The sequence below is a fragment of the Oncorhynchus tshawytscha genome, linkage group LG31, assembly GCF_018296145.1.
Source record: "Oncorhynchus tshawytscha isolate Ot180627B linkage group LG31, Otsh_v2.0, whole genome shotgun sequence".
NCBI classification, from domain to species: Eukaryota; Metazoa; Chordata; class Actinopteri; order Salmoniformes; family Salmonidae; genus Oncorhynchus; species Oncorhynchus tshawytscha.
The window spans coordinates 32,471,458-32,495,949 of NC_056459.1; the positions used below are offsets into that span (position 1 = coordinate 32,471,458).

Consider the following 24,492-nt stretch of genomic DNA (forward strand, 5'->3'; position numbering starts at 1 on the left):
GGTTGTAATGCACCAAAATAGGAAAAGCACCAAGAGGGATGAATACTTGCAAGGCCCTGTACTGCATCTCCTCTATGAAATGAATTACAGGAGCAGGTCTAGATGTATAACGTGGTCTACTAATGTTATTACCTCTACTACTAATGTTATTACCTCTAGCACAGTGGTACCAGGGGCAGCGGACTCTCAAATGTTTGTTTTTTTGCCATCATTATAAGCCTGCCACACACACACACACTATACATTTATTAAACATAAGAATGAGTGTGAGTTTTTGTCCCACCCCGGCTCGTGGGAAGTGACAAAGAGCTCTTTTAGGACCAGGGCACAAATAATAATATATCTTACTTATAAAACCTTATTTGTTAATCAAAAATTGTGAACAACTCACCACAGGTGAATGAGAAGGGTGTGCTTGAAAGGATGCATATAACTCTGCAATGTTGGGTTGTATTGGAGAGAGTCTCAGTGTTAAATCATTTTCCACACACAGTCTGTACCTGTATTTAGTTTTCATGCTAGTGAGAACTGAGAATCCACTCTCACATAGGAACGTGGTTGCAAAGGGCATCAGTGTCTTAACAGAGCGATTTGCCAAGGCAGGATACTCTGAGTGCAGCCCAATCCAGAAATATGGCAGTGGCTTCTGATTAAAATGACATTTTCACAGAACCACTTGTTGCAATTTCGATGAGGCTCTCTTGTTCAGATATCAGTAAGTGGAGAGGAGGCAGGGCATGAAAAGGCTAACAAATCCCATTGTTTGTGTCATCTGTTATTAGTTGTAGTTTATTAGTTGTAGTTTATTAGCTGGAGCGGTAGTGATTATTAGTTGTGGCGGTAGTGTTTATTAGCTGTAGTGTTTATTAGCTGTAGTGTTTATTAGCTGTAGTGTTTATTAGCTGTAGTGTTTATTAGTTGTAGTGTTTATTAGTTGTAGTGTTTATTAGTTGTGGCGGTAGTGTTTATTAGTTGTAGTGTTTATTAGTTGTAGTGTTTATTAGTTGTAGTGTTTATTAGTTGTGGTGTTTATTAGTTGTAGCGGTAGTGTTTATTAGTTGTAGTGTTTATTAGTTGTAGCGGTAGTGTTTATTAGTTGTAGTGTTTATTAGTTGTGGCGGTAGTGTTTATTAGTTGTAGTGTTTATTAGCTGTAGTGTTCATTAGTTGTGGCGGTAGTGTTTATTAGTTGTAGTGTTTATTAGTTGTAGTGTTTATTAGTTGTAGTGTTTATTAGTTGTGGCGGTAGTGTTTATTAGTTGTAGTGTTTATTAGCTGTAGTGTTTATTAGTTGTAGTGTTTATTAGTTGTAGTGTTTATTAGTTGTAGTGTTTATTAGTTGTGGCGGTAGTGTTTATTAGTTGTAGTGTTTATTAGTTGTAGTGTTTATTAGCTGTGGCGGTAGTGTTTATTAGTTGTAGTGTTTATTAGTTGTGGTGTTTATTAGTTGTAGTGTTTATTAGTTGTAGCGGTAGTGTTTATTAGTTGTAGTGTTTATTAGTTGTGGCGGTAGTGTTTATTAGTTGTAGCGGTAGTGTTTATTAGTTGTAGCGGTAGTGTTTATTAGCTGTAGTGTTTATTAGTTGTAGTGTTTATTAGTTGTGGCGGTAGTGTTTATTAGTTGTAGTGTTTATTAGTTGTAGTGTTTATTAGTTGTAGTGTTTATTAGTTGTAGTGTTTATTTGTTGTGGCGGTAGTGTTTATTAGTTGTAGTGTTTATTAGTTGTATTAGTGTTTTTATTAGCTGTAGTGTTTATTAGTTGTAGTGTTTATTAGTTGTAGTGTTTATTAGCTGTAGTGTTTTTTAGCTGTAGTGTTTTTTAGTTGTGGCGGTAGTGTTTATTAGCTGTAGTGTTTATTAGCTGTAGTGTTTATTAGTTGTGGCGGTAGTGTTTATTAGCTGTAGTGTTTATTAGCTGTAGTGTTTATTAGCTGTAGTATTTATTAGCGGTAGTCTTTATTAGCGGTAGTGTTTATTAGCGGTAGTGTTCATTAGCTGTAGTGTTCATTAGCAGTAGTGTTTATTAGTTGAGGCGGTAGTGTTTATTAGTTGTGACGGTAGTGTTTATTAGCTGTAGTGTTTATTAGCGGTAGTGTTTATTAGTTGTCGTGTTTATCAGTTGTGGCGGTAGTGTTTATTAGCTGTAGTGTTTATTAGCGGTAGTGTTTATTAGTTGTGGCGGTAGTGTTTATTAGTTGTAGTGTTTATTAGTTGTAGTGTTTATTAGCTGTAGTGTTTATTAGCTGTAGTGTTTATTAGCTGTAGTGTTTATTCGCTGTAGTGTTTATTAGTTGTGGTGTTTATTAGTTGTGGTGTTTATTAGTTGTGGTGTTTATTAGTGGTGGCGGTAGTGTTTATTAGTTGTAGTGTTTATTAGTTGTAGTGTTTATTAGTTGTTAGCGGTAGTGATTATGAGTTGTGGCGGTATTGTTTATTAGTTGTGGCGGTAGCGTTTATTAGTTGTGGCGGTAGTGATTATTAGTTGTGGCGTTAGTGTTTATTAGTTGTGGCAGTAGCGTTTATTAGTTGTGGCGGTAGTGTATTAGTTGTAGTGTTTATTAGTTGTAGTGTGTATTAGTTGTAGTGTTTATCAGTTGTGGCGGTAGTGTTTATTAGTTGTAGTGTTTATCAGTTGTGGCGGTAGTGTTTATTAGCTGTAGTGTTTATTAGTTGTAGTGTTTATTAGCTGTAGTGTTTATTAGCTGTAGTGTTTATTAGCTGTAGTGTTTATTAGCTGTAGTGTTTATTAGTTGTGTTTAGTGTTTATTAGTTGTGGTGTTTATTAGTTGTGGTGTTTATTAGTTGTGGCGGTAGTGTTTATTAGTTGTGGTGTTTATTAGTTGTGGTGTTTATTAGTTGTGGTGTTTATTAGTTGTGGTGTTTATTAGTTGTGGCGGTAGTGTTTATTAGCTGTAGTGTTTATTAGCTGTGTTTATTAGCTTGTGTTTATTAGCTGTAGTGTTTATTAGTTGTGGTGTTTATTAGTTGTGGTGTTTATTAGTTGTGGCTGTGTTTATTAGTGGTGGCTGTAGTGTTTATTAGCTGTAGTGTTTATTAGTTGTAGTGTTTATTAGTTGTAGTGTTTATTAGTTGTAGTGTTTATTAGTTGTTAGCGGTAGTGATTATGAGTTGTGGCGGTATTGTTTATTAGTTGTGGCGGTAGCGTTTATTAGTTGTGGCGGTAGTGATTATTAGTTGTGGCGTTAGTGTTTATTAGTTGTGGCAGTAGCATTTATTAGTTGTAGCGGTAGTGATTATTAGTTGTAGCGGTAGTGTTTATTAGTTGTGGCAGTAGTGTTTATTAGTTGTGGCGGTAGTGTTTATTAGTTGTAGCGGTAGTGTTTATTAGTTGTAGCGGTAGTGTTTATTAGCTGTAGTGTTTATTAGCTGTAGTGTTTATTAGCTGTAGTGTTTATTAGCTGTAGTGTTTATTAGTTGTAGTGTTTATTAGTTGTGGTGTTTATTTGTTGTGGTGTTTATTAGTTGTAGTGTTTATTAGTTGTAGCGGTAGTGTTTATTAGTTGTAGTGTTTATTAGTTGTGGCGGTAGTGTTTATTAGTTGTGGCGGTAGCGTTTATTAGTTGTGGCGGTAGTGATTATTAGTTGTGGCGGTAGTGTTTATTAGTTGTGGCGGTGGTGATTATTAGTTGTGGCGGTAGTGTTTATTAGTTGTGGCGGTAGCGTTTATTAGTTGTAGCGGTAGTGATTATTAGTTGTAGTGTTTATTAGCTGTAGTGTTTATTAGTTGTGGCGGTAGTGATTATTAGTTGTGGCGTTAGTGTTTATTAGTTGTGGCAGTAGCGTTTATTAGTTGTAGCGTTAGTGATTATTATTTGTAGTGTTTATTAGCTGTAGTGTTTATTAGTTGTGGCGGTAGTGTTTATTAGTTGTGGCAGTAGCGTTTATTAGTTGTAGTGATTATTATTTGTAGTGTTTATTAGCTGTAGTGTTTATTTGTTGTGGCGGTAGTGTTTATTAGTTGTAGTTTATTAGTTGTTAGCGGTAGTGGTTATTAGTTGTTAGCGGTAGTGGTTATTAGTTGTAGTGGTTATTAGTTGTGGCTGTAGTGTTTATTAGTTGTAGCGGTAGTGTTTATTAGTTGTGGCGGTAGTGTTTATTAGTTGTGGCGGTAGTGTTTATTAGTTGTGGCGGTAGTGTTTATTAGTTGTAGCGGTAGTGTTTATTAGTTGTGGCGGTAGTGTTTATTAGTTGTAGCGGTAGTGTTTATTAGTTGTGGCGGTAGTGTTTATTAGTTGTGGCGGTAGTGTTTATTAGTTGTGGCGGTAGTGTTTATTAGTTGTGGCGGTAGTGATTATTAGTTGTGGCGGTAGTGTTTATTAGTTGTTAGTTGTGGCGGTAGTGTTTATTTGTTGTGGCGGTAGTGTTTATTAGTTGTGGCGGTAGTGTTTATTAGTTGTAGCGGTAGTGTTTATTAGTTGTAGTGGTAGTGTTTATTAGTTGTAGTGTTTATTAGTTGTGGCGGTAGTGTTTATTTGCTGTGGCGGTAGTGTTTATTAGTTGTGGCGGTAGTGTTTATTAGTTGTAGCGGTAGTGTTTATTAGTTGTAGTGGTAGTGTTTATTAGTTGTGGCGGTAGTGTTTATTTGCTGTGGCGGTAGTGTTTATTAGTTGTGGCGGTAGTGTTTATTAGTTGTAGCGGTAGTGTTTATTAGTTGTAGTGGTAGTGTTTATTAGTTGTAGTGTTTATTAGTTGTGGCGGTAGTGTTTATTTGCTGTGGCGGTAGTGTTTATTAGTTGTGGCGGTAGTGTTTATTAGTTGTAGCGGTAGTGTTTATTAGTTGTAGCGGTAGTGTTTATTAGTTGTAGTGTTTATTAGTTGTGGCGTGTAGTGTTTATTGTGGCGGTAGTGTTTATTAGTTGTGGCGGTAGTGTTTATTAGTTGTGGCGGTAGTGTTTATTAGTTGTAGTGTTTATTAGTTGTAGTGTTTATTAGTTGTGGCGGTAGTGTTTATTAGTTGTGGCGGTAGTGTTTATTAGTTGTAGTGTTTATTAGTTGTAGTGTTTATTAGTTGTAGCAGTAGTGTTTATTAGTTGTAGTGTTTATTAGTTGTAGCAGTAGTGTTTATTAGTTGTAGTGTTTATTAGTTGTGGCGGTAGTGTTTATTAGTTGTAGCGTTTATTAGTTGTCGTGTTTATTAGTTGTGGCGGTTTTGTTTATTAGTTGTGGCGGTAGTGTTTATTAGTTGTAGCAGTAGTGTTTATTAGTTGTTGCGGTAGTGTTTATTAGTTGTAGTGTTTATTTGTTGTGGTGTTTATTAGTTGTAGTGTTTATTTGTTGTGGTGTTTATTAGTTGTAGTGTTTATTAGTTGTGGCGGTAGTGTTTATTAGTTGTAGTGTTTATTAGTTGTAGTGTTTATTAGTTGTCGTGTTTATTAGCGGTAGTGTTTATTAGTTGTAGTGTTTATTAGTTGTAGTGTTTATTAGTTGTTGCGGTAGTGTTTATTAGTTGTAGTGTTTATTTGTTGTGGTGTTTATTAGTTGTAGTGTTTATTTGTTGTAGTGTTTATTAGTTGTGGTGTTTATTTGTTGTGGCGGTAGTGTTTATTAGTTGTAGTGTTTATTAGTTGTAGTTTATTAGTTGTAGTGTTTATTAGTTGTAGTGTTTATTAGTTGTCGTGTTTATTAGCGGTAGTGTTTATTAGTTGTAGTGTTTATTAGTTGTAGTGTTTATTAGTTGTGGTGTTTATTAGCTGTGGCGGTAGTGTTTATTAGTTGTAGTGTTTATTAGCTGTAGTGTTTATTAGTTGTAGTGTTTATTAGTTGTAGTTTATTAGTTGTAGCGGTAGTGTTTATTAGCTGTAGTGTTTATTAGTTGTAGCAGTAGTGTTTATTAGTTGTGGCGGTAGTGTTTATTAGTTGTAGCAGTAGTGTTTATTAGTTGTAGTGTTTTAGTTGTGGCGGTAGTGTTTATTAGTTGTAGTGTTTATTTGTTGTGGTGTTTATTAGTTGTAGTGTTTATTAGTTGTGGCGGTAGTGTTTATTAGTTGTGGCGGTAGTGTTTATTAGTTGTGGTGTTTATTAGCTGTAGTGTTTATTAGTTGTAGTGTTTATTAGTTGTAGCGGTAGTGTTTATTAGTTGTAGTGTTTTAGTTGTGGCGGTAGTGTTTATTAGTTGTAGTTTTTATTTGTTGTGGTGTTTATTAGTTGTAGTGTTTATTAGTTGTGGCGGTAGTGTTTTAGTTGTAGTGTTTATTTGTTGTGGTGTTTATTAGTTGTAGTGTTTATTAGTTGTAGCGGTAGTGTTTATTAGTTGTAGCGGTAGTGTTTATTAGTTGTGGCAGTAGTGTTTATTAGTTGTAGCGGTAGTGTTTATTAGTTGTAGCGGTAGTGTTTATTAGTTGTAGCGGTAGTGTTTATTAGCTGTAGTGTTTATTAGTTAGTGTTTATTAGTGTAGTGTTTATTAGCTGTGGCGGTAGTGTTTATTAGTTGTGGCGGTGTTTATTAGTTGTTGTTTATTAGTTGTAGTGTTTATTAGTTGTAGTGTTTATTAGTTGTTTATTAGTTGTAGTGTTTATTAGTTGTGGCGGTAGTGTTTATTAGTTGTAGCGTAGTGTTTATTAGTTGTTGCGGTAGTGTTTATTAGTTGTAGTGTTTATTAGCTGTTGTTTTTATTAGTTGTAGTGTTTATTTGTTGTGGTGATTTATTAGTTGTAGTGTTTATTAGTTGTGGCGGTAGTGTTTATTAGTTGTAGTGTTTATTAGTTGTAGTGTTTATTAGTTGTATTAGCGGTAGTGTTTATTAGTTGTAGTGTTTATTAGTTGTAGTGTTTATTAGTTGTTGCGGTAGTGTTTATTAGTTGTAGTGTTTATTTGTTGTAGTGTTTATTAGTTGTGGTGTTTAGTTGTGGCGGTAGTGTTTATTAGTTGTAGTGTTTATTAGTTGTAGTTTATTAGTTGTAGTGTTTATTAGTTGTAGTGTTTATTAGTTCTGTTTATTAGCAGTGTTTATTACCAGGTGTTTATTAGTTGTAGTGTTTATTAGTTGTAGTTTTATTAGTTGTATTAGCTGGGTTAGTAGTGTTTATTAGTTGTAGTGTTTATTAGGGTTAGTGTTTATTAGTTGTAGTGTTTATTAGTTGTAGTTACCAGGGTTAGCAGTGTTTATTAGCTGTAGTGTTTATTAGTTGTATTACCAGTGTTTATTAGTTGTCTAGTGTTTATTAGTTGTAGCAGTAGTGTTATTAGTTGTAGTGTTTTATTGTTCTATTTTATTAGTTGTATTTTATTTGTTGTGGTGTTTATTAGTTGTAGTGTTTATTAGTTGTTAGAGGTTCTAGTGTTTATTACAGGTTCTAGTTGTTAATTATTTTTACCGGTAGTGTTTATTAGTTGTAGCAGTAGTGTTTATTAGTTGTTACGGGTAGTGTTTATTTGTTGTGGTTTTATTAGTTGTAGTGTTTATTTGTTGTGGTGTTTATTAGTTGTAGTGTTTATTAGTCATGTTTCGGTAGTGTTTATTAGTTGTAGTGTTTATTTGTTGTGGTGTTTATTAGTTGTAGTGTTTATTAGTTGTGGTGTTTATTTGTTTACCAGGGTTAGTGTTTATTAGTTGTAGTGTTTATTAGTTGTAGTTTATTAGTTGTAGTGTTTATTAGTTGTAGTGTTTATTAGTTAGAGTGTTTATTATTCGGTAGTGTTTATTAGTTGTAGTGTTTATTAGTTGTAGTGTTTATTAGTTGTGGTGTTTATTAGCTGTTACCAGGGTTTAGAGTTGTAGTGTTTATTAGCTGTAGTGTTTATTAGTTGTAGTGTTTATTAGTTGTAGTTTATTAGTTGTATCGGTAGTGTTTATTAGCTGTAGTGTTTATTAGTTGTAGCAGTAGTGTTTATTAGTTGTGGCGGTAGTGTTTATTAGTTGTAGCAGTAGTGTTTATTAGTTGTAGCGGTAGTGTTTATTAGTTGTAGTGTTTTAGTTGTGGCGGTAGTGTTTATTAGTTGTAGTGTTTATTTGTTGTGGTGTTTATTAGTTGTAGTGTTTATTAGTTGTGGCGGTAGTGTTTATTAGTTGTAGTGTTTATTTGTTGTGGTGTTTATTAGTTGTAGTGTTTATTAGTTGTAGCGGTAGTGTTTATTAGTTGTAGCGGTAGTGTTTATTAGTTGTGGCGGTAGTGTTTATTAGTTGTAGCGGTAGTGTTTATTAGTTGTACGGTAGTGTTTATTAGCTGTAGTGTTTATTAGCTGTAGTGTTTATTAGCTGTAGTGTTTATTAGCTGTGGTTAGTAGTGTTTATTAGTTGTTTACCAGTGTTTATTAGTTGTAGTGTTTATTTGTTGTGGTGTTTATTAGTTTACCAGTCATGTTTATTGTTCTAGTGTTTATTAGTTGTACCAGTAGTGTTTATTAGTTGTTAGCGGTAGTGTTTATTAGTTGTAGCGGTAGTGTTTATTAGGGTTAGTGTTTATTATTGTAGTTTTATTAGCTGTAGGCGGTGGTGATTATTAGTTGTACCAGTATGATTATTAGGGTTGTGGTTCTAGTGATTATTAGTTTACCAGTTGTGTTTATTAGGGTTAGCGGTTCTGATTATTAGTTTTAGCAGTAGTGATTATTAGTTGTGGTTCTATGTTTATTAGTTGTAGCAGTGATTATTAGTTTTAGCAGTAGTGATTATTAGCTGTTAGTGTTTATTGGTTACAGGTTCTATTCATTCTATATACCAGTCATATTACCAGGGTTAGAGGTTCTATTCATTCTCATTTACCAGGGTTAGAGGTTCTATTCATTTACTCATTTACCAGGGTTCCAGGTTCTATTCATTCTATTTACCAGTCATATTACCAGGGTTAGAGGTTCTATTCATTCTATTTACCAGGGTTAGAGGTTCTATTCATTCTATTTACCAGTCATATTACCAGGGTTAGAGGTTCTATTCATTCTATTTACCAGTCATATTACCAGGGTTAGAGGTTCTATTCATTCTATTTACCAGGGTTAGAGGTTCTATTCATTCTATTTACCAGTCATATTACCAGGGTTAGAGGTTCTATTCATTCTATTTACCAGTCATATTACCAGGGTTAGAGGTTCTATTCGTTCCATTTACCAGGGTTAGAGGTTCTATTCATTCTATTTACCAGTCATATTACCAGGGTTACAGGTTCTATTAATTATTTTTACCAGTCATATTACCATGGTTACAGGTTCTATTCATTCTATTTACCAGGGTTAGAGGTTCTATTCATTCTATTTACCAGTCATATTACCAGGGTTACAGGTTCTATTAATTATTTTTACCAGTCATATTTCCAGGGTTACAGGTTCTATTCATTCTATTTACCAGGGTTAGAGGTTCTATTCATTCTATTTACCAGGGTTAGAGGTTCTATTCATTCTATTTACCAGTTATATTACCAGGGTTAGAGGTTCTATTCATTCTATTTACCAGGGTTAGAGGTTCTATTCATTCTATTTGCCAGTCATATTACCAGGGTTAGAGGTTCTATTCATTCTATTTACCAGGGTTAGAGGTTCTATTCATTCTATTTACCAGGGTTAGAGGTTCTATTCATTCTATTTACCAGGGTTAGAGGTTCTATTCATTCTATTTACCAGGGTTAGTTCTATTCATTCTATTTACCAGGGTTAGAGGTTCTATTCATTCTATTTACCAGTCATATTACCAGGGTTAGAGGTTCTATTCATTCTATTTACCAGTCATATTACCAGGGTTAGAGGTTCTATTCATTCTATTTACCAGTCATATTACCAGGGTTAGAGGTTCTATTCATTCTATTTACCAGGGTTAGAGGTTCTATTCATTCATTTACCAGTCATATTACCAGGGTTAGAGGTTCTATTCATTCTATTTACCAGTCATATTACCAGGGTTAGAGGTTCTATTCATTCTATTTACCAGTTATATTACCAGGGTTAGAGGTTCTATTCATTCTATTTACCAGGGTTAGAGGTTCTATTCATTCTATTTGCCAGTCATATTACCAGGGTTAGAGGTTCTATTCATTCTATTTACCAGGGTTAGAGGTTCTATTCATTCTATTTACCAGTTATATTACCAGGGTTAGAGGTTCTATTCATTCTATTTACCAGGGTTAGAGGTTCTATTCATTCTATTTACCAGTTATATTACCAGGGTTAGAGGTTCCAAGACTATTCTATTTTTATGTGTGCTGCTGCATTGTGGTCAAAAAACAACAAAACAAAGATAGATATATATATATTTTTTTTAACCTCTTATGACGGTTATTTTATTTTCATGACAGTCTTCATCCAGAACCATAATTTTGACAGGCCTATTCAAATGTGCTAGTTTCCCTATGTATAATGCTTTTGATTACTCCTAATTGCCCCTGAAGGGATTAGTCAAAGCTGAATTAGATTCAGTTGAGAATTGACTTGAATTATGAATTGCATAACATTGTGTTGAATCTAATTCGTTGTAATGGCTCCCTAGGACCAGCAGGGGGCGCATGTCGAAACAGAGCCTCTGTGTGTCTTGGATTTCTTTGTGAAAGAGAACCTTCAGAGGCACGGCTACGGACTGGAGCTGTTTAGCTTCATGCTGCAGGTGAGACAGACACCACGCCTTTACCTGGGACAGATGCAGGGTTGGGGTTTACCTGGGGCAGATGCAGGGTTGGGGTTTACCTGGGGCAGATGCAGGGTTGGGGTTTACCTGGGGCAGATGCAGGGTTGGGGTTTACCTGGGGCAGATGCAGGGTTGGGGTTTACCTGGGACAGATGCAGGGTTGGGGTTTACCTGGGACAGATGCAGGGTTGGGGTTTACCTGGGGCAGATGCAGGGTGGGGTTTACCTGGGGCAGATGCAGGGTTGGGGTTTACCTGGGACAGATGCAGGGTTGGGGTTTACCTGGGACAGATGCAGGGTTGGGGTTTACCTGGGGCAGATGCAGGGTTGGGGTTTACCTGGGGCAGATGCAGGGTTGGGGTTTACCTGGGACAGATGCAGGGTTGGGGTTTACCTGGGACAGATGCAGGGTTGGGGTTTACCTGGGGCAGATGCAGGGTTGGGGTTTACCTGGGGCAGATGCAGGGTTGGGGTTTGTCCGATAAGAAACTTGTTTTCATTAGAAGTTTTTTGTTACAAAGCTTTTTCCTACAGTTTGCACTAATGAATACACCCCTGCTCTCATGATTGTTGAGCGGAGCACTCAGTCTGGTTTGACTCGGGGTGTATTGATTACGCCGATTCTTTTACAAAACATTTTGCAACAGAAACCGTTTAATGTAAACTCTGTTGAGTTCCGTTTTGTTCTTAAAGGGAAGTTGTAGTTCAGTCGTGTCTCTCTTTAAAAAAATAAAAATAAGGGTCTGGAAGAAGTTGGAAGGAACCCCGTTGGAAGGAACCCCGTTGGAAGGAACCCTGCGGAAGAATCTATCATTTATAGATGTGCAACTTGTGCCAAGTACTTTGTAGACTATTCAGATTGGAATGGCAGCTTGTGGAAACCATACAATTAAAATTAAACTACCACTTCCATTTAAGAACACAACAGCTTTTATGTCGCGTTGAAGAACGCTTGGGAGTAAACGGTCTCTGTTGCAACAGAATCAGTGTAATGAACACACCCCAGGCTATGAAAACTAGAGCACACAGACTGGAATGTGTTGGAGGCAAAGTCGCTACACTAGAAGTGATATTGCTAGAGATTACAGAGGGTTGTCAAGAGGGTGTTTTCCCAAATGTCCGTTTGCTCGTTGAGACGTGTGGTAATTGCTCCGTTTGTTTTCTCCCCCCCTCCATTTTCAGCACAAAAAGGTAGAGCCAGTGATGATGGCTTACGACAGGCCCTCCCCTAAGTTCCTCTCTTTCCTGGAGAAGCATTTCTGTCTGAAAAACAGTGTACCTCAGGTATGATTTCGGGGCGGTCTCTCCAACCCCAACACCTTATCGTCACTCTGGTAAATGATTATACAGGCCTGACACCAACAGCCTAATATAATGAAAATAGCTATGAAAATATCATAAACGAACGGTTTCAGACTGAGATAAGACAGGAGGTGAAGGGGGTATGGGCTAAATATAGAAAGCATGACTGGTGCAATTAAGATATGATTTGATATGGATATGACGCAGGCAGGATGGTACTATTAGATAAAAGTACATGTAGATTTCCATTAGTCCCCTGGGCATATCAAACTCAGATACAGTCAGCCGTCAAACTGAGACAGTCGGCCGTCAAACTGAGACAGTCGGCCGTCAAACTGAGATAGTCGGCCGTCAAACTGAGATAGTCGGCCGTCAAACTGAGATAGTCGGCCGTCAAACTGAGATACAGTCGGCCGTCAGTCGGCCGTCAAACTGAGATAGTCGGCCGTCAAACTGAGATAGTCGGCCGTCAAACTGAGATACAGTCGGCCGTCAAACTGAGATACAGTCGGCCGTCACACTGAGATACAGTCGGCCGTCAAACTGAGATACAGTCGGCCGTCAAACTGAGATACAGTCGGCCGTCAAACTGAGATACAGTCGGCCGTCAAACTGAGATAAAAGTAGGTAAATTAAATAGTCCTATTTCAAGAAAAAAAAAATTTGTAAGCAGAGATGGAATTATACAGTACCACCAACATTTTAGGAGTATTCAATCAATAAATCAGTTGAACACATTTTAAACCCGTTTATGAAGATGTATAATTTCTTATAATTATAAAAGTTCAAGTTTTAGCCTCATGTTTTCGTGTTTTATCTGATGAGACAATATTTCACTTGAGATCAAAATACTCCCTCAGGTTATAACAACAACACCCTCAGCTTTTTTAAGGGTGTTGTTGTTGTTAAGGGTGTTGTTGTTGTTAAGGGTGTTGATGTTGTTAAGGGTGTTGATGCTGTTAAGGGTGTTGATGTTGTTAAGGGTGTTGATGTTGTTAAGGGTGTTGATGTTGTTACGGGTGTTGATGTTGTTAAGGGTGTTGATGTTGTTAAGTTGATGTTGTTAAGATGTTGTTAAGTTATGTTGTTAAGGTGTTGATGTTGTTAAGGGTGTTGATGTTGTTATGTTGTTAGATGTTGTTAAGGTGTTGATGTTGTTAAGGGTGTTGATGTTGTTAAGGGTGTTGATATTGTTAAGGGTGTTGATGTTGTTAAGGGTGTTGATGTTGTTAAGGGTGTTGATGTTGTTAAGGGTGTTGATGTTGTTAAGGGGGTGTTGTTGTTGTTAAGTGTTGTTGTTGTTGGGGGTGTTGTTGTTGTTGTTGTTGTTAAGGGTGTTGTTGTTGTTAAGAGGGTGTTGTTAAGAGGGTGTTGTTAAGTTGTTGTTATGGGGGTGTTGTTGTTGTTAAGAGGGTGTTGTTGTTGTTAAGAGGGTGTTGTTGTTGTTAAGAGGGTGTTGTTGTTGTTATGGGGGTGTTGTTATTGTTGTTATGGGGGTGGTGTTGTTGTTATGAGGGTGCCGTTGTTGTTATGAGGGTGTCGTTGTTGTTATGAGGGTGTTGTTAAAAGGGTGATGTTGTTATGAGGGTGTTGTTAAAAGGGTGTTATGGAAAGGTGAGGATAAACAACAGCGTGTTGGTCAATGAGTGTGTCCCAAGGGGCCCTGGTCAGAAGTAGTGCACTACGTTACCCATAGGGCTCTGGTACGAAGCAGTGGAATATAAAGAGAATAGGGTGACATTTGGGATGCACACGATGAGTCACTTCCTGTTTGTGATTACACCACAGTGTGTCCTCCAGACTGAGATAACCTCCAAAGCCTTACTCATTATGCTGGCCCTATGGTTAATGATTATGTTAATAACCTCCAAAGCCTTACTCATTATGCTGGCCCTATGGTTAATGATTCTGTTAATAACCTCCAAAGCCTTACTCATTATGCTGGCCCTATGGTTAATGATTCTGTTAATAACCTCCAAAGCCTTACTCATCATGCTGGCCCTATGGTTAACGATTCTGTTAATAACCTCCAAAGCCTTACTCATCATGCTGGCCCTATGGTTAACGATTCTGTTAATAACCTCCAAAGCCTTACTCATCATGCTGGCCCTATGGTTAACGATTCTGTTAATAACCTCCAAAGCCTTACTCATTATGCTGGCCCTATGGTTAACGATTCTGTTAATAACCTCCAAAGCCTTACTCATTATGCTGGCCCTATGGTTAACGATTCTGTTAATAACCTCCAAAGCCTTACTCATCATGCTGGCCCTATGGGTAATGATTCTGTTAAACAGACTAAATACATTACCTGGATGTCATGTATCTATCATCTACCTGGTGATTTATTTATCTTCCTTCATGTCATCAGTCTTTCTCTCTCTCTCTCTCTCTCTCTCTCTCTCTCTCTCTCTCTCTTCCTGACCCTGCCCCCCTTTCTCTCTCTCTTTCTCTCTCTTTCTCTTTCTCTCTCTCTCTCTTCTTGACCCTGTCCCCTTTTCTCTCTCGGACCCTGTCCCCTTCTTTCTCTCTCTCTCTTCTGACCCCCCTCCCTCTCTCTTTCTAGGTCAATAACTTTGTGGTGTTTGACGGTTTCTTCGCCAAAAAATCAGGTAATATTCCAGAATATTCTGCCTATATATCTCAATTCTATCTGTGTTGTTTTGGATGAATAGTGTTGTGTAACTGCCTGTGTACCAAATGGTTCTCTTTTCCCTATATAGTGCACTACTTTATACTAGAGCCCTGTGGGTCCTGGTCAAGAGTAGTGCACTAAATAGGAAAAAGAGTGCCATTTGGCCGCACAACAGTTGTTTCTTCATGCCTGTGGTGGTGTGGTAATAGGAGTATGGTTTGGACTAGCGTGGGCATCCACACCCTCACAGGTGCCTTCTAGTGGCACGTCTAATGTGGAGTAGGCTGCCTCTCTCTGTTCCCATTAAAACAGACACCCTAGTGTTTTCAGCTGACTTACGGCTTCCGGATTCTTCCAAAACAGTTCAGAAGAGTTTGCATGTATTATGATGCCATTTTATGACGATTTTTGAACTTTTTTCGGGTGTTCGGGCACACAACACATTTTTCTGGAGGCAAGCCAAAGTCTACGCCCCTTCGTCGGTGATTGGTCAGCAATAGGGATTCTTCAATAAAGTCTACGCCCCTTCGTTGGTGATTGGTCAGCAGTAGGGATTCTTCAATAAAGTCTACGCCCCTTCGTTGGTGATTGGTCGACTGTAGGGATTCTTCAATAAAGTCTTTGTTGTCATTCAACGAGAGACGACTCGTTTTCATGCACATTGTTTCATTGAGAAACACTGCACCAAACATCTTAGTCAATGTAAAATTACGCACCTAATATCTCCTCTGCAAAAACATCCAAATGAATGACAGATTTCTGACTTTTTTGAGGAAGTGACTTCTAGCTATGGAGTCTCAAAATGGACAAACAGTATATTACCGTTTTTTTCCCTTGTTTTTCAAGCGAAGGTCTTTTAATGGAGAATGCGAGCACACTCGTTCGGTTCATCAAGCTAGTGGCCAGCCGAACTGAAGCTTGCAGAGGCCTTTATACCCCCTTGACTTTTTACAGCCTGAATTCAAAATGTATTAAATATTTTTTTTTCTTCTCCCATCTACATAACTACCTCATAATGACAGGTGAAACAGGTTTTTAGAAATGTTTGCAAATGTATTGAAAATGAAATATCTAATTTACATAAGTGTTCATACCCCTGAGTCAATACTTTGTAGAAGCACATTTGTCAGCGATTACAGCTTTGCGTCGTCTTGGGTATGTCTGTAACCACTTTGGACATCTGGATTTGAGGATTTTCTGCCATTCTTCTTCCTTGCATATTTTCTCAAGCTCTGTTAAAATTAGATGGGGAGTGGTGGTGAACAGCAATCTTCAAGTCTTTCCATATATTTTCAATGGTATTCAAGTCTGGGTTTTGACTGTTCTGAAGCCATTTCAACATTGCTTTGACCCAATTTAAGGTTGTTTGAACTCTGAAGCAGGTTCTCGTGAAGGATTTGCCTGTATTTGGCTCCATTCATTGTTCCCTCTATCCTTACCAGTCTCCCAGTCCCTGGCACTGAAAAGCTTTCTCATAGCATGATGCTGCCACCACCATGCTTCACGGTAGGGATGGTGTTAGACAGGTGATGAGCTGTGCCCGGTTTTCTCCAGACATAGCACTTTGCAATCAGGACAAAGAGTTAAATGTATCAGGCCACAGAATATTTTCAAATGTCTGGCCCCTCGCCCATAAAGTCCTTATTGGTGAAGTGCTGTAGAGACTGTGTCCTTCAAGGCAGGTTCTACCATCTCAGCCAAGGAACTCTGTAGTTCTGTCAGAGTGGTCAAATGGTTATTGGTCACCTCCCTGACCAAGGTCCTTCTTGCTCAGTTGCTCAGTTTGGTCGCACGGCCAACTCTCCCAATAATGGAGACCACTGTGATCTTGGAAACATACACGGAATTGTTTTATACCCTTCCCCAGATACAGTGAGGCAAAAAAGTATTTAGTCAGCCACCAGTTGTGCAAGTTCTCCCACTTCAAAAGATGAGAGAGGCCTGTAATTTTCATCATAGGTACACTTCAACTATGACAGAGAAAATGAGAAAAAAAATCCAGAAAATCACATTGTAGGATTTTTTATGAATTTATTTGCAAATGATGGTGGAAAATAAGTATTTGGTCACCTACAAACAAGCAAGATTTCTGGCTCTCACAGACCTGTAAGCATGGTGGTGGTATCAGCATCATGCTGTGGGGATATTTTTCAGTTGCAGGGGCTAGAAGACTAGTCAGGATCGAGGGAAAGATGAATGGAGCAAAGTACAGAGAGATCCTTGATGAAAACCTGCTCCAGAGCTCTCAGGACCTCAAACTGGGACAAAGGTTCACCGTCCAACAGGACAACGACCATAAGCACACAGCCAAGACAATGCAGGAGTGGCTTCGGGAGAAGTCTTTGAATGTCCTCGAGTGGCCCAGCCAGAGTCCGGACTGAACCCGATCGAACATCTCTGGAGAGACCTGATAATAGCTGTGCAGCAACGCTCCCCATTCAACCTGACAGAGCTTGAGAGGATCTGCAGAGAAGAATGGGAGAAACTCCCCAAATGCAGGTGAGCCAAGCTTGTAGCGTCATTCCCAAGAAGACTTGAGGCTGTAATCGCTGCCAAAGGTGCTTCAACAAAGTACTGAGTAAAGGGTCTGAGTACTTGTGTAAATGTGATATAATTTGTATTTGTATGAATTTGCAAACATTTCTAAACTGGTTTTTGCTTTGTCATTATAGGATTTTGTGTGTAGATTGAGGATTTTATTATTTAAAAAAATAATCAATTTGAAGTCCATGGGTCTGAATACCGAAGGCACTGATGATGGAGAGATTTGGCATAATCCTGTCAATGTATTTGGTCTTAAACCACTCAAAGGTTTCATACCAGACCCAAATCTGTAGCAGCATGTTTATGATTTGATAATACTGTCTTTATATACATTGCCAATACAAGCATGTAGCAGACATTTCGTATTTCAGTCCCCAGAAGCATGTCGATCTGAACTCCATAGTAGCTGGAAAAACACTTTTTTGGGATGTGCTATATTGTAATATTTTCCATTTTCATTAAATGAACACGAGTAGGCTACAACAACAAAAATGTCCCAATTCCCCATTTGCACCCTCCTCCAGGACAATGTACATTTTTGGAGAGTCCCTATCCCTGGAAAGGGCTGTTCTGTGACACTATTTCCCAATTACATTTTCTGTTATTCCGGTTTCCAAACGCGGCTTTTGTTTCACCAAACTTTCACAGGCTCGACTCCCTCTCCTCCGACGGATCAGGGAATGTATGGCTTTTTGTAAGGAACTCTCAATCTCTTTCTTTTCTTCTTCTCCTACCTCCTGTCTCACATCCACTTCCTCTTTACGTTCTCCTTTAGCTGCTCTGTCCCTTTGTTGATCTCAGGGCCCCTGTTTCTCCTCTGTCTCTCTCTTGTCCTCTCTCTCTTTCTACCTCTTTCCACTCTCTCTCTCTCTCTCTCTCTCTTTCTACCTCTCTTTCTACCTCTCTCTCTTTCTACCTCTCTCTCTCTACCTCTCTCTCTCTCTACCTCTCTTTCTCTCTCTCTTTCTACCTCTCTTTCTCTTTCTACCTCTCTTTCTCTCTCTCTCTCTTTCTACCTCTCTTTCTCTCTCTCTTTGTACCTCTCTCTCTCTTTCTACCTCTTTCTACCTCTTTCTCTCTCTTTCTTTCTCTCTCTTTCTACCTCTTTCTACCTCTCTCTCTCTTTCTGTCTCTCTCTTTCTACCTCTCTCTCTCTCTTTCTACCCCTCTCTCTCTCTTTCTACTTCTCTTTCTACCTCTCTCTTTCTACTTCTCTTTCTACCTCTCTCTTTCTACTTCTCTTTCTACCTCTTTCTCTTTCTACTTCTCTTTCTACCTCTTTCTCTTTCTACCTCTCTTTCTCTTTCTACCCCTCTTTCTCTTTCTACCCCTCTTTCTCTTTCTACCTCTCTCTTTCTACTCTCTTTCTACCTCTCTTTCTCTTTCTACCTCTTTCTACCTCTCTCTCTTTCTACCTCTCTCTCTTTCTACCTCTCTCTCTTTCTACCTCTCTCTCTTTCTACCTCTCTCTCTTTCTACCTCTCTCTTTCTCTTTCTACCTCTCTTTCTCTTTCTACCCCTCTCTCTTTCTCTTTCTACCCCTCTTTCTACCCCTCTCTCTCTTCCTCTCTCTTTCTACCTCTCTCTTTCTCTTTCTACCCCTCTCTCTCTCTTTGTACCTCTCTCTCTTTCTACCTCTTTCTACCTCTTTCTCTCTCTTTCTTTCTCTCTCTTTCTACCTCTTTCTACCTCTCTCTCTCTTTCTGTCTCTCTCTTTCTACCTCTCTCTCTCTCTTTCTACCTCTCTCTCTCTTTCTACTTCTCTTTCTACCCCTCTCTCTCTCTTTCTACCCCTCTCTCTCTCTTTCTACCTCTCTTTCCACTTCTCTTTCTACCTCTCTCTTTCTACTTCTCTTTCTACCTCTTTCTCTTTCTACTTCTCTTTCTACCTCTTTCTCTTTCTACCTCTTTCTCTTTCTACCCCTCTCTCTTTCTACCTCTTTCTCTTTCTACCTCTTTCTCTTTCTACCCCTCTTTCTCTTTCTACCCCTCTTTCTCTTTCTACCCCTCTTTCTCTTTCTACCTCTCTCTTTCTCTTCTTTTGTACCTTTCTTTCTCTTTCTACCTCTTTCTACCTCTTCTCTTTCTACCTCTCTCTCTTTCTACCTCTCTTGTTTCTACCTCTCTTTTCTCTTTCTACCTCTCTCTTTCTCTTTCTACCCCTCTTCTTTCTCTTTCTACCCTCTTTCTACCCCTCTCTCTCTCTACCTCTCTCTTTCTACCTCTCTCTTTCTCTTTCTACCCCTCTCTCTCTCTACCTCTCTCTTTCTACCTCTCTCTTTCTCTTTCTACCCCTCTCTCTTTCTCTTTCTACCCCTCTTTCTACCCGTCTCTCTCTCTCTTGTCTCTTTGTTTTCTCTCGTGTATCACTACCCTGCTTCTCTCCCATGCTGGGTCCAATATATGACACAATCTACAATATACTGTAGATATATGATCATATATTGGAGCTAGCCTCCCAGGTACCAGGCTGCTATGGTTACCCTGAGATCAGATAGATACACTGCCCCTAACAATGTCCCTGGCTGCCTTCCCCACACCACTGATAATAATAGACCTGTTTGTAGTCCCACCCACTACCAGAGCCATATACACACATATGAGACTAGTAGAGATATGTTTGTATTGATGGCTCTTCCTGTTTGTATTTATGGCTCTTCCTGTTTGTATTTATGGCTCTTCCTGTTTGTATTTATGGCTCTTCCTGTTTGTATTTATGGCTCTTCCTGTTTGTATTTATGGCTCTTCCTGTTTGTATTTATGGCTCTTCCTGTGTGTGTATATGGCTCTTCCTGTTTGTATTTATGGCTCTTCCTGTTTGTATTTATGGCTCTTCCTGTTTGTATTTATGGCTCTTCCTGTTTGTATTTATGGCTCTTCCTGTTTGTATTTTTGTCTCTTCCTGTTTGTATTTATGGCTCTTCCTGTTTGTATTTATGGCTCTTCCTGTTTGTATTTATGGCTCTTCCTGTTTGTATTTATGGCTCTTCCTGTTTGTATTTATGGCTCTTCCTGTGTGTGTATATATGGCTCTTCCTGTTTGTATTTATGGCTCTTCCTGTTTGTATTTATGGCTCTTCCTGTTTGTATTTATGGCTCTTCCTGTTTGTATTTATGGCTCTTCCTGTTTGTATTTATGGCTCTTCCTGTGTGTGTATATATGGCTCTACCTACCTGTGTGTGTATATATGGCTCTACCTACCTGTGTGTGTGTGTATATATATGGCTCTACCTACCTGTGTGTGTGTGTATATATATGACTCTACCTACCTGTGCGTGTATATATGGATGTACCTACCTGTGTGTGTGTGTGTGTATATGTGTGACTCTACCTACCTACCTGTGTGTGTGTGTGTATATATGGCTCTACCTACCTGTGTGTGTGTGTATATATATGACTCTACCTACCTGTGTGTGTGTGTGTATATATGGCTCTACCTACCTGTGTGTGTGTGTATATATATGGCTCTACCTACCTGTGTGTGTGTGTATATATATGACTCTACCTACCTGTGTGTGTATATATGGATGTACCTACCTGTGTGTGTGTGTGTGTATATATGACTCTACCTACCTATGTGTGTGTGTGTGTGTATATATGGCTCTACCTACCTGTGTGTGTGTGTATATATGGACTCTACCTACCTGTGTGTATATATGGATCTACCTACCTGTGTGTGTGTGTGTATATATGGCTCTACCTACCTGTGTGTGTGTGTATATATATGACTCTACCTACCTGTGCGTGTATATATGGATCTACCTACCTGTGTGTGTGTGTGTGTGTGTATATGACTCTACCTACCTATGTGTGTGTGTGTATATATGGCTCTACCTACCTGTGTGTGTGTGTATATATATGACTCTACCTACCTGTGCGTGTATATATGGATCTACCTACCTGTGTGTGTGTGTGTATATATGGCTCTACCTACCTGTGTGTGTGTGTGTATATATGGCTCTACCTACCTGTGTGTGTGTGTATATATATGACTCTACCTACCTGTGTGTGTATATATGGATCTACCTACCTGTGTGTGTGTGTGTGTGTGTGTATATATGACTCTACCTACCTATGTGTGTGTGTGTATATATGGCTCTACCTACCTGTGTGTGTGTGTATATATATGACTCTACCTACCTGTGTGTATATATGGCTCTACCTACCTGTGTGTGTGTGTATATATATGACTCTACCTACCTGTGTGTGTGTGTGTATATATGGCTCTACCTACCTGTGTGTGTGTATATGGCTCTACCTACCTGTGTGTGTATATGGCTCTACCTACCTGTGTGTGTGTGTATATATGGCTCTACCTACCTGTGTGTGTGTGTATATATGGCTCTACCTACCTGTGTGTGTGTATATGGCTCTACCTACCTGTGTGTGTGTATATGGCTCTACCTACCTGTGTGTGTATATGGCTCTACCTACTTGTGTGTGTGTGTATATGGCTCTACCTACTTGTGTGTGTATATATGGCTCTACCTACCTGTGTGTGTATATGGCTCTACCTACCTGTGTGTGTATATATGGCTCTACCTACCTGTGTGTGTATATGGCTCTACCTACCTGTGTGTATATATGGCTCTACCTACCTGTGTGTGTGTGTGTGTGTATATGGCTCTACCTACCTGTGTGTGTATATATGGCTCTACCTACCTGTGTGTGTGTGTGTGTGTGTGTGTGTGTGTATATGGCTCTACCTACCTGTGTGTGTGTATGGCTCTACCTACCTGTGTGTATGTATGGCTCTACCTACCTGTTTGTATGTATGGCTCTACCTACCTGTGTGTGTATATGGCTCTACCTACCTGTGTGTATATGGCTCTACCTACCTGTGTGTGTGTGTATATGGCTCTACCTACCTGTGTGTGTGTATATATGGCTCTACCTACCTGTGTGTGTATATGGCTCTACCTACCTGTGTGTGTATATGGCTCTACCTACCTGTGTGTGTATATGGCTCTACCTACCTGTGTGTATATATGGCTCTACCTACCTGTGTGTGTGTGTGTGTATATGGCTCTACCTACCTGTGTGTGTATATATGGCTCTACCTACCTGTGTGTGTGTGTGTGTGTGTATGGCTCTACCTACCTGTGTGTGTGTATGGCTCTACCTACCTGTGTGTATGTATGGCTCTACCTACCTGTTTGTATGTATGGCTCTACCTACCTGTGTGTGTATATGGCTCTACCTACCTGTGTGTGTATATGGCTCTACCTACCTGTGTGTATATGGCTCTACCTACCTGTGTGTATGTATGGCTCTACCTACCTGTGTGTGTGTATGGCTCTACCTACCTGTGTGTGTATATATGGCTCTACCTACCTGTGTGTGTATATATGGCTCTACCTACCTGTGTGTGTATATATGGCTCTACATACCTGTGTGTGTATATATGGCTCTACCTACCTGTGTGTATATATGGCTCTACCTACCTGTGTGTGTGTGTGTGTATATGGCTCTACCTACCTGTGTGTGTATATATGGCTCTACATACCTGTGTGTGTATATGGCTCTACCCACTGTAATTCAATGTCTCATCAAAATGCCCACCATAATGCTCTTGGACAAAAACATTTGCTCAGGATTATAGTAAACTCAGCAAAAAAAGAAACGTCCCTTTTTCAGGACCCTGTCTTTCAAAGATAATTCGTAAAAATCCAAATAAGTTCAGAGATCTTCATTGTAAAGTGTTTAAACACTGTGTCCCATGCTTGTTCAATGAACCATAAACAATGAATGAACATGCACCTGTGGAACGGTCATTAAGACACTAACGCTTACAAACGGTTGGCAATTAAGGTCACAGTTCTGAAAACTTAGGTCACTGAAGAGACCTTTCTACTGGCTCTGAAAAACACCAAAAGAAAGACGCCCAGGGTCCCTGCTCATCTGCGTGAACGTGCCTTAGGCATGCTGCAAGGAGACATGAGGACTGCAGATGTGGCCAGGGCAATAAATTGCAATGTCCGTACTGTGAGACGCCTAAGACAGTGCTACAGGGAGACAGGACGGACAGCTGATCGTCCTCGCAGTGGCACATGTAACAACACCTGCACAGGATTGGTACATCTGAACATCACACCGGGTACAGGAGTGCAACAACAACTGCCCCGAGTTACACCTGGAACGCACAATCCCTCCATCAGTGTTCAGACTGTCTGCAATAGGCTGAGAGGCTGGACTGAGGGCTTGTAGGCCTGTTGTAAGGCAGGTCCTCACCAGACACACCGGCAACAATGTCGCCTATGGGCACAAACCCACCGTCGCTGGACCAAACAGGACTGGCAAAAAGTGCTCTTCTCTGACAAGTTGCGGTTTTGTCTCACCAGGGGTGATGGTCAGATTCGCGTTTATCATCGAAGGAATGAGAGTTACACCGAGGCCTGTACTCTGGAGTGGGAACGATTTGGAGGTGGAGGGTCCGTCATGGTCTGGGGCGGTGTGTCACAGCATCATCGGACTGAGCTAGTTGTCATTGCACTTCTGGGACCTGTTGGATCGGAGAGTGAGGACTAGGGCCATTCCCCCCCAGACACTTCTGGGACCTGTTGGATCGGAGAGTGAGGACTAGGGCCATTCCCCCCCAGACACTTCTGGGACCTGTTGGATCAGACACGTCTGGGACCTGTTGGATCAGAGGGTGAGGCTAGGGCCATTCCACCCAGACACGTCTGGGACCTGTTGGATCAGGAGGGTGAGGACCATCCCCCAGACACGTCTGGGACCTGTCCCCCACCCAGAAATATCCAGGAAGGATAGGGCTTGCCCCAGGTGCCAGGAACTTGCAGGTGCCTTGGTGGAAGAGTGGGGTAACATCTCACAGCAAGAACTGGTCAATCTGGTGGAGTCCATGAGGAGGAGATGCACTGCAGTACTTAATGCAGCTGGTGGCCACACCAGATACTGACTTTTACTTTTGATTTTGACCCCCCCTTTGTTCAGGGACACATTATTCTATTTCTGTTAATCAGCATGTCTGTGGAACTTGTTCAGTTTATGTCTCAGTTGTTGAATCTTGTTTTGTTCATACAAATATTTACACATGTTAAATTTGCTGAAAATTAACACAGTTGACAGTGAGAGGACGCTTCTTTTTTTGCTGAGTTTTAGGTATAGTCCAGTAGGATGCTTGTTTATCTTAAGGTAAGATGGCATGTTTAGGTCTACTCACTTTGTACCCAGGGTCGCCATAAGGTTGCCATAAGGTTGCCATAAGGTCGCCGTAATGTTTTCCCCTTTGCTGACTGTATTCTTCAACAGCGGCCCAGTGGAGAAAGGTTCCCCCCAAAAAGCCGGACGGAGAGATCAAGCCCTACTCACTAACGGAGAGAGAAGGTGAGCCACCGTTGACTTATGGACAGGAACACATACAGGCTAAACCCTAATGGGCCAGTTTCCCAGACCCAGATTAAGGCTAGTCCTGGATTAAA

General features: G+C 39.6%; 1 protein-coding gene across 12 annotated transcripts in view; it reads left to right on the forward strand.

The window, feature by feature from the left end:
- Positions 1-24,492, forward strand: part of LOC112238603 (alpha-tubulin N-acetyltransferase 1-like) — a 51,076-nt gene that overhangs the window by 13,239 nt on the left and 13,345 nt on the right. For 8 of the 12 annotated variants that reach the window (XM_042309900.1, XM_042309897.1, XM_042309905.1 and 5 more), the window contains 4 exons: positions 10,434-10,547; positions 11,751-11,852; positions 14,437-14,482; positions 24,323-24,397. In XM_042309900.1, the coding sequence (XP_042165834.1) occupies positions 10,434-10,547; positions 11,751-11,852; positions 14,437-14,482; positions 24,323-24,397 (337 nt within the window). Of the gene's footprint in view, positions 1-10,433; positions 10,548-11,750; positions 11,853-14,436; positions 14,483-17,697; positions 17,744-24,322; positions 24,398-24,492 lie in introns of those variants that run through there. The other 4 variants (XM_042309904.1, XM_042309903.1, XM_042309902.1 and 1 more) reach the window with 2 other exon arrangements.